Source organism: Lissotriton vulgaris, chromosome 5 (genome assembly GCF_964263255.1).
Source record: "Lissotriton vulgaris chromosome 5, aLisVul1.2, whole genome shotgun sequence".
Classification (NCBI taxonomy): domain Eukaryota; kingdom Metazoa; phylum Chordata; class Amphibia; order Caudata; family Salamandridae; genus Lissotriton; species Lissotriton vulgaris.
Window position 1 is genome coordinate 1,701,034,506 of NC_141693.1, and position 15,662 is coordinate 1,701,050,167.

Consider the following 15,662-nt stretch of genomic DNA (forward strand, 5'->3'; position numbering starts at 1 on the left):
TTAGTAGCCCTGAAGAAGTTCTAAATGAATGAAACGTGTTGGCTACAAGCAAGTTTTACTGTACGGGAATGATCAATAAAGGAACTGTTAAAAATAACAACGGACCAGTGTGCATTCTTGCTTTCGCAATCGTCAGAAGGAGCTGTGTCCTTTACATATAGCTTGGAGGCAACCACATACGTTGAAGTGACCAAGAAGAGTGCTTGGAATGTTGCAGGTGTGAGACAACATTGTGCTGTCTCGAAGAGTAGATTTTGATGGCTGATCTCCAGTTTATCTTGTGCACCGCTGATGACATATGAGGACAATTGAGTACTGCATGTGACAGTGACTTGTGTGGCCACTTGTGCCTCAGCTGCCATTTTGTAAAGCCTTTGTTGGGTTATTTAAGTGGGTGTATGGTCTGCATTGCCAGGGTATCGAATTGTGGCAGCCATCCCAGATATGGCAAGATACAGCTCTAAATACAGCTTTTGACTGCTTAGAGAAGAAGAAAGCGTTACTATTGCACCCAGGATTGGCACTTCCTTGAGAAGAAGGGAGGCCGCTACCCCATGGTGCTACCAGTATGTAGCACTAGAAAAAATACCTAAAATGTACTTTTTTAATAGGCTGTCAGGGAGGCACTCAAGTGAAAAATGATGCCTTGCCTGCAGTTTGGAAAATTCTTCTTCATTTCCTGATTGATTGATCCAGAAATAGTCTTCAAGAAGGCTCAGCGAGCTATTTGCTGGCACTTCTAACATCTGATGTAACCTGGAGTACACATGCTTGAGTCCTTGGAATGATACCTCGGTATGTTATTCTTCTAAGGTCGATAAGATGACTTTAATTAAGGTGGGTGATCATTACACCTTTTTTTAACAGCGCTTCGAAACAGCTAAATTGTTGTGGTAAACGCTTAATGCATACCAATTATTGATACAATTGATGTGCTAATGTATTGAAAATCTTTCCCCTGGACAAACAAGTGCCTGGTTTGAGGCCCAAGTGAGGCCACATAGTGCAGCATGGGGACAGCCACGCACACCACTCGAAGTAACCGCAAGCCTACACGTAGCACTATACCAACCTCCACAAACAAATTAACAGATCCCATCTCATATCTGGTCATGAGGTTTGCTGGCTGCACTTACTGTGAGTGTTTCCTCTCTAAAGCACTTTAGTGTCATGAATATTTGTGTCCATTTACGGCAGGTATTGATTATTGCTGCACTGGGGGCGGGGCTCAGCTTGGCTTCTCATTGTGCCCTTCAGACTTGGGAGGGGAGGGGCTTGAGGTGTCCCCCCTAGCCTGCACACCCTATTGGAGGGTTCGGAAGTGGGTTATCGACCTCTCCTCTCAAATCTGAGTTACTTACTGAGCATTCACGGAGGCTGCCTGGTCTTGTCAGCCTGGTAAACCAGCAGTAAAGCCGGTGAGATAGCTCAGAGGGTTGAACCTCAGTTACTGAGACCATGGGTGTAACATGTAGGCAGGGCACGAGTCAGGGGTACACTCACTATTTTCACAGGGTGGATGTCATCCCCCCTGCCAAGAAGTTGGGCCCCACAAAAATATGTTGAACCTGTCCCAGTGTAAGACACTGGGACACGTTCAGCAGCGCCTGCGCGTTGTCTGCTTTCCATTTCCAGCAGCAACGTGTAGGGAGCGAAGGGGATTTTTCACCTCCAGTGAGGCCGAAGTTAAGGGGCCATAAGGCCTTCTTTTTTTATTTTAAATAACTTGACTGGAGGCGGCCTGGAACCTGACACTTAGAGGTAAATGCCACAGAGGGAAACAAAGGCCCACAGCTTGCAATCTCTTCACAGGTACTTATGAGAGGCATTTGCCTTTGTTCAGTCCCTGTATATCAGTGCAGACACTGTTGTAAGACTGTCAGATGTGTGGTCTGTCATAGTATTTACACAAATAATTTAAATAGCACTATTTTATTTCTTTTATAGAGCTACATCGTGACGTCATGCGCTGAGATGGCACGCATCGTGATGTCACTTGCATAGTGTCTAACTTGGTCAGTCCCACCCACTTCTTTTTATAGGACTTGTGCCCTGCATGTAGGGCACCAGATTTGAAACTCGCCAAGGCCTACTCATTCGTTTTTCCTTTCCAGGTAGATACAAGGAGTTGTACCACTGAACAGGGGGTGATGAATGCATTTTAGCACAGAGAGATGACTCCGCTTGATCGAACCACAGCTTTGGAGCTCTGTGAATAACTATTAGGTCATATGTCATAGCTTCGAAACTCAGCAGGGCCGACTCAGCCCTTCACCCTTCGATGTAGATAAAAGCAGTACGAGTGAGAGGCTAATAGCAAGGCACAAGTCTGGAGTACACACGGGTGGACGGCGTCCACCCAATATTTTCACAGGGTGGACGGCGGTCTCCCTGCCAAGATTTTGGGCCCCACTAAATAATGTGTTGAACTTTTCCTGCTGTAATTTCTAAACACGGGACACTTTAAGCAGCGCCTGCACCTTGTCTGCTTTCCATCTGCAACAAGCAACAACTTACAGGCGGGACGGGGCTTTCCTATTTAAGACTCCAGCTGGGCCCATAACAAAGGCCAAATTTAAGGGGTCATCAGGCCTCCTTTTGTAGGATCTGAGAGGGGCTAGGACCATACTGGAAGAGTTTGGCACACTATCCGGAGTGGACTTGATGTCAATTGGCAGAAATCTCGGTTGTTTCCAGTGACGGTGGGCACTCCGCCTCCTGAAGCGATGGGGGAACTGCAGTGGGAACCCCAGTTCTTCAGATACCTGGGAGTGAAGATCTTCCACCCCATATTGGACATATAGGAGGGCAATGTGGGAGAAGTGTTAGAATCACTAAAGGTCAATATGGGGGGGACTCCCTCTGGCGGTGGCCGAAACGATTCCTTTGCTAAAAATGGTGGCTCTCCCCATGCTGTTGTACTATTTTACCACACTTCCAGTGTGGATACCGGGAGCAAGGTTCCGAGAGCTGGATCCGTGCATCTCAGCTTTTATATGGGGCTCGAGCAGAAGGAGGGTGGCTCTATTCACATTAACCCCTTCGCTGCTGATGACGAGCTCAGCTCGTCATCAGCCACGATGGTCATGTGCGGATAACGAGCTGAGCTCGTCATGTAACGCGGCTTTTAGAAAAAAGCCGCACAGCGGAAAAATAACCGCCGCAGCGATGCGGTTAAAAAGGGCGCAGATGGAGGGAGGCCTAGCAGTCCCAGAGAAGGAGACATATTACCTAGCAGGGTAACTACAGAGGTTCACACAGTGGGTGGTGGGAAGCTTGGCACAAGAGAGAGGGAAGCCTCCCTTTACCCTGGAGAGGGCAGACGTGTTTGGCACCCTGATGGGAACAATTAGGCCGCAACATGTCCACACCAATGAACACAGGGTGATCCGGCGTTGTTGGGGTAGGTGTCTGCAAAAGACAAAAACGCCCGTACTCGCCGGAGCTGTCGCTTGCACTGCTCAAGGTGCTCCTGCATGGGGGACAATGGAGGAGGGTAGAGGAGTGGGAACAAGCAGGGGTTACCAAAATTGGAGACCTGTACAGAGAAGGGGCATTACTCACTTTTGAGGAATTCAGCACAGATTGGGATATCCCGCAGGGACACTTCTTGCTCTGTAGAGCAGTTACGGGGGCAATGTGAAGACATTGGGGGACGGAGATGACAGAACCACCGACTCATGCCACCTGGGAATACATAGGCTGGCAGAGCGGTACCATAAAGGCTGTCACATGCTCATACAGGGCCATCAGAGCAAACTCTACGGAACCGCTGGAGGAGCTACGGAATAAATGGGTGGAAGACCTGGGCAGACCATTAGAGGAGAAAGATTGGGAAAACATACTACAAAGGGCCACCAAAGTCTCTTGTAAAGCGAGATTCAGCCTGGTTGGCTTCTACATGCTACACAGGGCATACATCACCCCGGGTAGAATCAATCGGTTCTTCCACAGGGAAGATGCGGAATGCCCGCGATGCAGAGAAAATAGGGCAAATTTCATGCACATGATATGGAATTGCCCATCTTTAGCAAGTTACTGGCAGGTAGTGACAGGGGAAACGCTGCAAATTACAGAGCGGATAGTACCATGCACGCCAGAACACGTCTTACTAAACATGTTCCCTCACACAGCTAAGACTAAAGTTACTGATAAGTTTCAAGACCTAGCATTTATAGTAGTGGAGCGAGAAATAAACAGCAAATGGAAAGCACCGGATGGCCTCAGCATCCACAGATGGAAGCAAGAGATGGAGAAATGGGCAAGCTGCGAGGGCAGAATCCTGCTCAGAAGTGCGAGAAGAGGTATTGCCAGGGTTGAGAGAGCACAAGATTCGAAGGTGTTAATGGAGGAAATGAAAAATACTGATCAAGGATCTGAATCCACCACCCCACGGGACCATCTAGGCAAGTGAGCCCCGGGAGGCAGAAACAGGAAGAGGAGAAGAACAAGCACCAGGGGAGAGGGGCCCATAATGGTTAAGGTACGCAAGATTGACAGGGAGGGCCCACGCACAACTGCTATATAAGACATATGTTAATAGTGAAACTCAGAAGGATGTAGCATAATACCTACCCTTGGATACAGCTGTGTGGTGGAGAGTGGGGGGTAGTTGGGGAAAGTTGGGGAAGGAGGGAAGTTCTTGTACAAATACATGATGGCCAGTGTTCTTAGAATTACACTTCATATGTTGTCAAGCGAACGGATCAATCATACAGACAAAATGTATGTGATACAAGGCAAAGGTACACGTTAATGGATATATGAATGTAATGTTGGGCTTCCATGAGTAATGATGTGTACAAAAGGCAATAAAATATGTTTAAAAAAAATAATCAGGCCTCCTTTTGTTCGAGTCTCTTGGCTGGGAGCAGTCAGGAGTCTCACACCTGATGCAAATGAAGCAGAGGGGAAATAAAGGCTAACACCTTGTTAGCACTTCACACTTAAGAGAGGCAGCTTTTCACTTTGTTCAGTCCCTGTTAGGAGATATGCATTCACTGTAAGAATGTCAGGTGTGTTGGTCTTTCCCAGTATTTACACAGAGCAAATTGCATTTATATAGAGCTTACTACACCTGAGAAGGCAATAAAATATGAATGTACAGGATATGTTGCATAAAACATGGGGATTGCAAGGTGTAGAGGTCACATATCATCTTCCATAGCTCACTGTGCTATTATGCTCTCAATGCGCTCTAACGTACACATGATAGACCTGCTAAACATATATGTGAGGGTTTCAGATCTGATGCCACTTCCTGTAAAGTCCTGGCTTGTGATATCACTTTCTATGATGTCAATTCTTGTGATGCCTTGTGTGATGTCACGCACCATGATGTCGCGCGCCATGATGTCACTTGCATACTGCCTAACTAGGTTAGTGCCCCCACTTCTGTTTTTTAGGACTTGTGCCCTGGCTAGTAGGAACACCTGTTTTAGCTCAAAAAGAACCACGTTTCGGTTGAAACACAACTATAGATTCTGTGCAGACCTCTGAGTAACCACGAAGAGTGGTTAGATCACCTGTTTCAACACCAAAACAACACCCAGTATGGTTTGCACCACAGATGCGATGACCTGTGTTTAGCCTGTTACAACTTCGAATCCGGCAGCTCCGACTCAACGCTTCTGCCTTTCGAACTAGATAAAAGGAGTACCATTGAAAAGGGTTAGGAGAGCAGACATTTGACAGCAAATATATATTTCCTTTTAGACGGGCACCAAACGGGTATTAATCTTCCATACAATAATTGGTTAATGTCAAAATACGTGCCCAATCGTGTTATTGTCCAGTGTCTGTTCAGACGCTTACACAACTCGAGGTCGTGCAGTCGCCTATCGTCTCTCCTCAAGGGCTAGTGACGTCTGATGACAGTAGTAGCCGCTCGTCGGGCGTGACCACTGAAACACACAAGCTGTCGGCCTCTATTCTTACAGAACGTACCCCCTGGTCGTCTAGTGTTGTTGTGCAGCCGCAGCGCCGAGAGGGTGCGCCTATTGTTCTTGGCACACGTTTGTGCGTTTAAACGTCACACTGTTGAAAAGTGATATTTCCAAGAATATTCTGTAAGTGCAAATTCAGGTGTTCAGTTTTTGAGAGCAGCTTAACAAGACCCCGGGTTTCATGAAATGCGGAGTTTTGGAATAACGAGACGGCTGATCGCTGCTTGGGAGGTTAAAGTGCTTGCTGCGTAGATGGTGGGTAACGTGAAGGTCGCGGGTTCGAATCCTGTCAGTTCCTTCGTCAACCGGCTTTATTTTAAATTGAAGTGGGCGGTACAATCCGAAGCCACGGCTGAGCGTTACTAAGGTATACATTGATACACTCTCTTTGACGAGTTTTATTTTTATTTAAGGGAGAATAAAATATTCGAAAGTGATACTATTTTACAGACCTACCGAAAAGATGTTGCTAAAGATACAAAATAAGTTTACCAAATAACCTCTCCTCTCAGCGCCCACGGAAATTCAGATTCCGTTTTTAAAGTGTGCTCTGCGAGGGCAGCTGTTTAAATGTTGATTTTTCTCCTGATGCAATTCCCCATTGGCCGGTTGTATATGGTTCCTGGTGGGTTCCTTTGCGACATGTGGGATCTTGGACGTTTTATGTCCTGTAGAAGAGAACCATGGGGTGTCCTTGTGGTTTAACAAAAATAAAACAAACTGATGACACTGGATGCCAGAAACCAGTTCAAACATGCAGCCACAGGATCTGATCTATAGCGGTTCAGTTAAAACCCGGAGCTCCACAGAGTCTATTTGACACCTTTTGTCACTGGTGAACTGCAGTCCCATCAGGACGGGCAGCGCCGTCGCTAGTGCATCCGTTGTCCCATGCACCTTGGAGCGAGGAAGGGCAGTGCCGGAAGCTGGAGGCGCAGGGACCCAGGAGCCGCCTGCCGCCTGCATCCCTCCCTGGCTCCATCCTACTCTGCTGGTCCTGCCGCCGCCGCCGCTGCTCTCGGGAGATGCTGTGTCCTGCAGGTGCCTGACGGCCGCAACCCAAGCCCTCCCAGGGCCATGGCCACCGCCTCAGGGGGTCCAGGCACCGCTCCCTGGCCCCACAGCAGGGACAGGCACTGGGTGCAGCCGCAGGGCGGGGAGAGGAAGCTCCAGCGTCCCACCCCATGGCAGAAGGAAATGAAAGCCTTAGAATAATATATATATGTATATATATATGTATATATATAGATAGATAGATATTTTCGGTTGCCTGCCTTAAATGTTACAGCTGGTATACAAACTCGATCCAGCTAGGGAGGTTGCAAGCCCGGCTGTAACTGCTGCAACTTCCCCTTCTGTGGTTTCAGCTTCAGCTCGGCTTGCTTCATATCCGAAAAAAAGTGAAGAGAGAGAGAAAAAAAAGTTGCATGTGGTATACAGAGTGCTGTGCGACTGGGGCCTTGTTTCCGGATCTGCGTCGGTGGGACAGGCACAGGTGCAGCAGGAGATCCCACGTCGTCTTTCGAAGGGGAGTGCGATTGCGCGGTCGGACGAGTTCCTGCACAGACTGGTGATGGAGCCCTAAGGACACATAGTGCTGCATCCGTCCTTACACTGGTGGCACTTTGTGCCGACCTAGCACAGACGGTGAAGTTGGGGTGTACCAAAGCGCCATTCAGTGATCATTTTGTTCTCCCGCCCACTGAGGATACCATCCTCAAACCCTCCCTGTGCTGCTCTGGACACTGAATTTTTTTCTTTCACGTAAAAAAAATACCAAAGTTTAAATCTGGATTTTGGGGCGCTAAAGCGGGTCACAGGATCCAAGATGGGGAACGCCGCTGGTGCGATGGACCTCTTGCAGGGGAAGGAGGTGAAGGCTCAGCCCGTGGCTGCACTGCCCCCAAAGCAGGCCACCCCGGTGAAACTTCCTGTGCCGCCCGCCAGTGAGCTGGAGGAGCGCTTCAACCAAGCACTGGTAAGTGAGGCATATTTGTTTCAGCATCCCTCTCTCTCTCTCTCTTTTTTTGTCTAAATATATGTATATGTAGATAGATAAATAGATAGATAGATAGATAGATAGATAGATAGATAGATAGATAGATAGATTAATTGATATAAATTTAATATTATACTCTCACAGTTCTTTACACCACCAGAAGCCCTCGGCTGGGTGACAAGGCTGGGGTACACTGCACCCACAAATATGGCTTCTCCCAGGTGCAAAGGTAGATTGCACTGAGTTGACTGCAGTCTGGACAATGGAGGCGCAAGTGTGGGGTGCCTCGTAGGGGCGTGTGCTTCCAATGGCACTGATGTAGCACTAACTGTGGAGTCACCCATGGCAGCGCCCCAGTATGGTATACAAATACACAGGGTGTCCCAGATCATAGATCTTGAATCTGTTTTTGCTGCTGTGCTCATGTTTGTAGCGCTTACATAGCCTTAGAGACTATGCACTATACACTTTCCAAAAAGCCTCTCTCTTCCCTCCTTTACTCTCACTCCTTCTTTCGCTTCCTCTCCCCCACCCTTTCTCTCTCATTATGCTCACACCCCACTTTTTCTCTTTCTGCCTTTCTCTCTTGCTCTCTTTTTCCACCTTTTCCACTGTATCCTGTTCTCCCTCACCCTCTCTGTTTTTCTCATGTCTCTGCTTTGTCACTTTACTCTTTTCTCTCTCTCTCCCACGTGGCTCTTTTACACTTTCTTTCTCTTCACCTCTATCTTTTACTATATGTAGTAAGTTTATGTTTGATTAATTAAAATCATTACAAATCCCCCCCAATGTCCCTAAAGCGTATAAAAAATGTCATTACTTTTATAAATACACCTAATTTTGACATGGTTCAACAATTATATAAAAGGATACATATTGTTACTTTTCATTAAAAACTTGTCTTCTTTTACTATATTTCTTTCACTCACCACTCGTTGCCTCTCTGTGTCGCTCTCATTCACCTCTGTCACTGTCAGTATCTGTAATTTTGTTTTCTCTCAACCACTCGCTTTCTCTGCTTCTCTTACTCTCTTCCGTCTGACAGCCTCCCCTCTAACCCTCTCTCTCCCCTTCACCCTGCTTTTCTTCACTCCTCACTCTCACCCGATTCTATCCCCCCTCCCTCTTCTTTGTCACATCATATGAACAAAGTTAAATTGCACTTTTTTAAACATGATACTGCTTCTTTCTCGACCAAGTAGCGCCTAGACGCAGGGTGTAACGCTGGCCTCTGCAGCCCTTGTGGAGCAGGGAGCCCTCCACACTGTAGGGGCCCCATTCAGCCCAAAGTCTGGAATATCTGTAAGTTACTGAAGTCCCAGGGACCCTCACCAAGATTTGTAAGGGGGAGGGCGGGGGGTCACACTTCAGAGGAAGCTTTCAACCCAAGTTGTATTTTATATACGTGCTACTGAAACATAGGGGGCTCTGACCACGTTCTGCAGTGGGGGCCACACTTTAGAGAGGCCCCATTCAGACCCGAGGCTATAAATATCTGTATGCGATTGAAGCCTGCGGGGCCCTCACCACAATCTGTGACCGGGAAGGGGGGAAGGGGGGGAGGGTAGGGAGTAATCATTGTGCATTTTCTGCTGCCTAGAGGAGGCGCTGAAATATAGCCTTCTCATTCCTGCATTTCTGGATAAATATGTGCTTGTTATCATTTTAAATATACTTCATTTATCTGTATATGTTTGAAATTTGTCGTTAGAAAATCAACACACTAATATCTTCCTATACTTCTGTTTGCGCCACTAAGTACCCCCCCTCACCCCACACACTACTCTTCTCTTGATCTGATCGCACCTCGAGAAAGGTAGATTCTTATTGTGTGGAGAATAGGTGACATCACATGACATATAATACAATGATCTTCCCACACCTTACAATATTTATCACAGTTTGTTTTTGTAAAGCACTCGGTTACCATAACATTCCTCCCATGCAATACTATACTATATTACTAAACTATAAGCCAGAATATCATCCCCTACACATTTGAAATAACATTCCATTCCATATATACAATAGTAAACCATAACAAAACATACCACTATATTCCATAGAAATCCGTACCACTAAATGCTATGCGATAAACTAAAATGCCATATATACATACCAATACATACATAGCACAAAACAACTTTCCTTAAGAAACTTGGAGGCAGATTTACATTTCCTGGCGCATCCCTGCAAATCAGCAGGGATGCACCAGGAAAGATGCGTGACGCAAGTTTACCCTTGCGCCACCACAGATGCGCCGCATTTAATGCGGCGCATCATGGTGCAAGGATAAACAGATGCGTGTCGCATCTGCCGGTGTAAGGTTGGAGCAGTGCTGGAGTTGTGTTGTGGCCACGACACAACTCCAGCACTGTTCCAACCTGGCCTATCCTCAACATGGTGCGTCAAGCCGTACATCTACTTCAAGCAGGCTCAAGGTTTTGATGCAGAAGCGTAGGAAAAGTGACTGAGTGAAATCTTGTAGATTTCACTCAGGCACTTTTCCGAGGCGTTCCTGCAATGGAACGCCCACCCTGCTCCGGAACGCCCACATGGAACCTGACGCAGGTTTCATGTGGCGCAGCGCTTTACTACGTGGCACATCTCCCTAGATGCGTCACGTTGTAAATAGGGCGCAACGTGGCGCATGGTTTACTCCACCGCTGCATCACAAAAGTGACGCCACCGCGACGCACGGGGCTCGTAAATCTGCCCTTTGGTTTTCTATACCATAGCAAAACTAGAATATCATTCAAAACACATTACAAAATAACATTCCAAAAATATTTAATTTACTATACAATAGCACAATATGCCATATGTTATGTTATATTTTATTATTTATTTGCAGTTTTATATAGTGCGAACATGGCCTAAAGGCATCAAAGAGCTTTTCAATACACAAGATGCAGGGTTACATCGAGTTTCAGTAATAGTAGTTAAACTCGGACGTTTACATCAGTGGATACGTACAAATGTTACCACAAGAGAAAGCTACAACAGTTGGGCAGAGGACATACACAGTTATTATTATTATTGGTATTAAAATTGCATGAAGTCAGATCAGGGCGCAGTGTAGAAAGCACTTAAGTCCGGTCAAGGGTGAATTAACCAAGATGTCTGTCAAATGGGAGGAGTTCAGTGGATACGTACAAATGTTACCACAAGAGAAAGCTACAACAGTTGGGCAGAGGACATACACAGTTATTATTATTATTATTATTAAAATTGCATGAAGTCAGATTAGGGCGCAGTGTAGAAAGCACTTAAGTCCGGTCAAGGGTGAATTAACCAAGATGTCTGTCAAATGGGAGGAGTTACAACCCACGCTCTGGTCACGAGCCGACTGGACTATGGAAACACCCTCTACGCCGGTACTACTGCTAAACTCCAGAAAAAACTCCAACGAATCCAAAACGCCTCAGCCAGGCTCATATTAGACATCCCGCGTAAAGAACATATCTCTAGCCACCTGAAAAACCTCCACTGGCTTCCCGTCAATAAGAGGATCACTTTCCGGCTCCTAACCCACGCACACAAAGCACTCTACGAAATCGGACCAGAATGCCTCAACACACGACTGTCCTTCTACACCCCCTCCTGCCAGCTACGATCATCCAACCAAGCCCTTGCCACTGTACCTCGCATCAACAAAACCACCATGGGAGGTAGATCCTTCTCCTACCTGGCAGCTAAAACCTGGAACTCGCTTCCCACTTACCTTCGCCTTACCCTGAACCACCTAGCATTCAGAAAGCAACTTAAAACGTGGATATTCGACAAGTAATTCCCCACCCCTCCTCAAGCGCCTTGAGACCCTCTGGGTATGTAGCGCGCTATATAAATTCTCTGACTTGACTTGACTTGACTTTTTGGAGGTTGTTAGGTAGGTGGTTAGACGAAGGGATGCAGAGATTTTCAGATTCTAGTGGCACTTCCAGATAAAGACTGGCTCATGTATCATTCTCGACTGAAGGGGGGGGAGTGGTCCAGGAGTAGGGATTGGGCATTTCTGGAACCTCTATTTGCTCGAGAGATTGTCAGTTTCTTGTCTAGCTAAGAGGGTGAAGAGGAATCAATCAATAAATCAATCAATCACCAAAATTTGCATTGCGCGCTACTCACCCGTGAGGGTCTCAAGGCGCTGGGTGGGGGGGGGGGTCGCTGTTGTTCGAACAGACAGGTCTTGAGTTGTTTCCTGAAGGAGAGATGGTCCTGGGTCAGCCGTAGGTGAGTGGGGAGGGAGTTCCATGTCTTGGCTGCCAGGTAGGAGGAGGATCTTCCTCCGACGGTGGATTTCCGAACTCGTGGGGCGGAGGCGAGGGCAAGGCTGGCTGATCGGAGGAATGCAGTGTTATGTGTGTAGTGCGGGAGGTTTTGCATCTGGCCCGCTCTTCAATGGGAAGCCATTTGAGGGCTGGCAGGTGAAATGTGGTTTCGAGAGTGCAAGTCCAAAAAGGTTTCTTAGTGGTAGAAATCACATTCTAACATGCATCCATCAGCCGCTATTGGTTGATAAGAGAGGTTTGTAACTGCTTTCGGAACCCAAGAAGGCCAGTTTCTTAATGTTTGGCGAAAGGGTAGGATAGTCAAGGGTTTAACCAATCGTGGGCAGTATTACAAAATATTTTTACATGACACTATTTATCACATGCCTTGGTGAAAAATAAGGCAATGTTTACTGCAAAAACCTTTTCCCATAGTCTTATAAAGCAGAGTCGTGAAGGTGGTGACATGTTACAAGAATATTTGTGTAAATTTGCTAGGTACCATTTTTTTTGGTATTGATGTGTTGTTTTTTAAGTGGCTGCAGTTTTGTGCTGCAGTATTGCATTTTTTTGTAGTTGTCTTGTATTTTGGATGTTGTGGTCAATTTTATTGTGTTGCACATTGCTATTTTTTATTGTGCTGTTCTTTTGCTTTTGATACATAATTGTGTGCTGTCCTGCTCTGTAATACTTTGTAATTACTTCATAGATGTCAACCAATGCAGTTAAATTTCTGGCCAAAAGCAGCACATTCATGGAGCATTGCTGTGACAAGCAACTATTTACTGTTGTCTATGGTGGTAAAATAGTGCTGCTTCAACTCTTCGACTATTTAAGACATCAGCCTGCCAAAACAGTTTCCATGAGACCTGGGAGCTTGAATCTCCGTGTAATGTTTATCATTTTACTGCTAAAAAATTCAGAGTTCTTCCCGCCAGGGCCTTCTAGACAAAAGTCATGGACCTGAACAGAGCCTGTTTCCGCACTGGAAAGCAGTGCAATTTACATAGGGTCCAGAAATATTTTTTTCTGAAGCATTCTGAGCAAGCTGCATTCTATTCATAACCCTTCTGAGGCTGCATAATGCAGACATGGTTTAAAAAAGTGTAATATGTGCCTCAAAACTTGCAAAGTACAAAACAAGAGAAAGCTATGTTAGACAGCTGAGTATCTGAGAAGAGTGTTGGTTTTTCACAGTTTTCGCTGGGATGGTGTTAAGTCCCATTGATTTAGGCCATGAAGTTGAGCCCGATAGCGGTGAATCATGATTGGTGTGTAGATGCTCTGTCTTTGAGGGTTTCAGTGTCAGACTATTTGTTGACAATCTTCAGAGAAGTAGCAAGAGGCAGATAGTGAGAGATGCCGCCCTCAGTCCACTGTTACTGACTACATGTATGGGCATGCTCGTCACTTTGAGCAGGAGCTGACCATTGCTGGTATACATTTAACAGGAAGCTAACACTGAATGGGGAACTTTAGCATACACAGCATGTTTCGGTTGAAAAAGAATGGGGGAAGAATGGATCTGATAGACTCCCCCAGACAATTCTAGAGCATCTCACCGATATGGAGGGTTTATTTATTTTATTTATTTAAAGAGTTTATATAGGTCTGGTCGGACCCGAGAGCATCGGAGCGCTTTACAGCAGTTATTCGCAGGAGTAATATAATAGAGCCTGTTATCTTGTTATACATATTGGTTAGGAAGTCCAAGTGTGCTGTGCAGTATTGAGGTAGTACGTGAGTCCTAAGATTAGTCTCGATTAGTGCACTTTGTCTTGGGGTGAACCTTTAAGGATGAGACGGAGGAACTGGAGGAGGTTAGAGAGCAGAGTTATAGATATAGGATAGGGAAGTCCAAGTTTGCCGTGCAGTATTGAGGTAGTACGCGTGACCTGAGAAAACCTCGATTAGTGCACTTTGTCTTGGGATAAACCCTTGGGGGGGAGGATTAGGAGGTGGTCAGGGAGCAGGTAGAAGGTAGGTCTTTGTGGTTTTATGTCAGGGAGCAACGACGAGTAGAGATTTACGTTGAGGCGGCGGTTATCGCTTCGGGAGGGATCGATTGAGGAAGAAAACTTTTAGGTGTTTTTTAATTTTGTGAAGGACGCAATAGTTCTGATATCTGCTGGGATTGAGTTCCAGATTTTGGGCGCGCTTCCGGCGAAGGATCACTTCGGGTTACTTGGTGAATCCTTTGTGAAGGAATAATTTGCACCCATCCGTTACATTCCCCCTAACTCCTGCCCTCTGGAGTCTTTCGAGAAGGAGGCCGTGGTCAACTGTATCAAAGGCCGCCGATAAATCCAGTAATATCAGTGCTACAGCGGTATCACGACAACAAACGTCCAATAGGGCTCTGAAACAGAGGGTACAATGAGTATAGTTCCTCTTCTGACTTAAACCCTATCCAGTAGACATCCAGCACACTGGTCTCTTCTGTATTGTGCTCACTGCAGCCCATCCCCACTTGCTTTATTAGTTTGAGCTGAAAGGGCAGCAGCGAGATGGGTGTACAACCACACGGGTCCAAGTGTCCAAAGAGGACGTTTTTAGAGGTGGGTTGTACAAGAGCCTTTTCCATGCCCAGGAGGTGGCTCCCAATTGAAGGGATCTGTGAACAGCGATATGACGTCACCAATAGAAAGAGGGCACAGCGGCTTCATAGGGTGATCAGTACATATATCTAGCAATGTATGTGATGAGTCACTAGATGGCCCCATACTGAGGAGGTGGCCTCGATTACTGAGGCCTCACCTCCAAGCCGTGCTTCACAGGAAGACCAGGTATAGGGTTACTTTAAGGAAGGGGAGGGATGGATCCCCACCCTGATCCCTTGCACATTGTCTGCACTGTGCCAGAAAAATATGGGGAATTAAGATTTGAACTAACCCAAAAGCCCCCTTTTGGTGTACTAGATTATTAACATTCCATAACAATCCCATCCATAAAATACTATACCATGAACTAGAATACCATACATACACACCCAAACTCAACATTCCAAAACATACTTACTGCAGAATACTACAGCATAACATACATTAACGTTACATAACATTACACATCATACCACAGATTAGTATACAACACATACATGACACAACATAATATTTCTTAACCTAGTACAAAATAGATCACAACATACCTTATTTTAGGATAGCATAAATCACAGGAATACAACATAACATTCCATAACATATTTAGTATAGTACCATAGCTTAAAATACTTTACCATTCTATAACAATCCATCCTATACAAAACTAGACCATAAACTAACACGCCTTCCATCCTTTTGCCCAACATTCCATATCATACTACGGTATATCACACCATAACATTATTTGATATTCTATAACCTTCCATCCCAAACCACAAAATACTGTGTCCTAAACTAGCATAGAGGTTTATAAAAACACTATGACATAACATTTGGAAACATACTT

At 45.9% G+C, this 15,662-nt stretch overlaps 1 protein-coding gene across 2 annotated transcripts in view; it reads left to right on the forward strand.

Annotated features, from left to right (window-relative positions):
• The first annotated feature begins 6,927 nt into the window (after window positions 1-6,927).
• FMNL1 (formin like 1) overlaps window positions 6,928-15,662 on the forward strand; it is a 419,565-nt gene continuing 410,830 nt past the window's right edge. For both annotated transcript variants that reach the window (XM_086923863.1, XM_086923862.1), the window contains exon 1: window positions 6,928-7,923. In XM_086923863.1, the coding sequence (XP_086779989.1) occupies window positions 7,774-7,923 (150 nt within the window). In that variant the 5' untranslated portion in view covers window positions 6,928-7,773. The remainder of the gene's footprint in view (window positions 7,924-15,662) is intronic.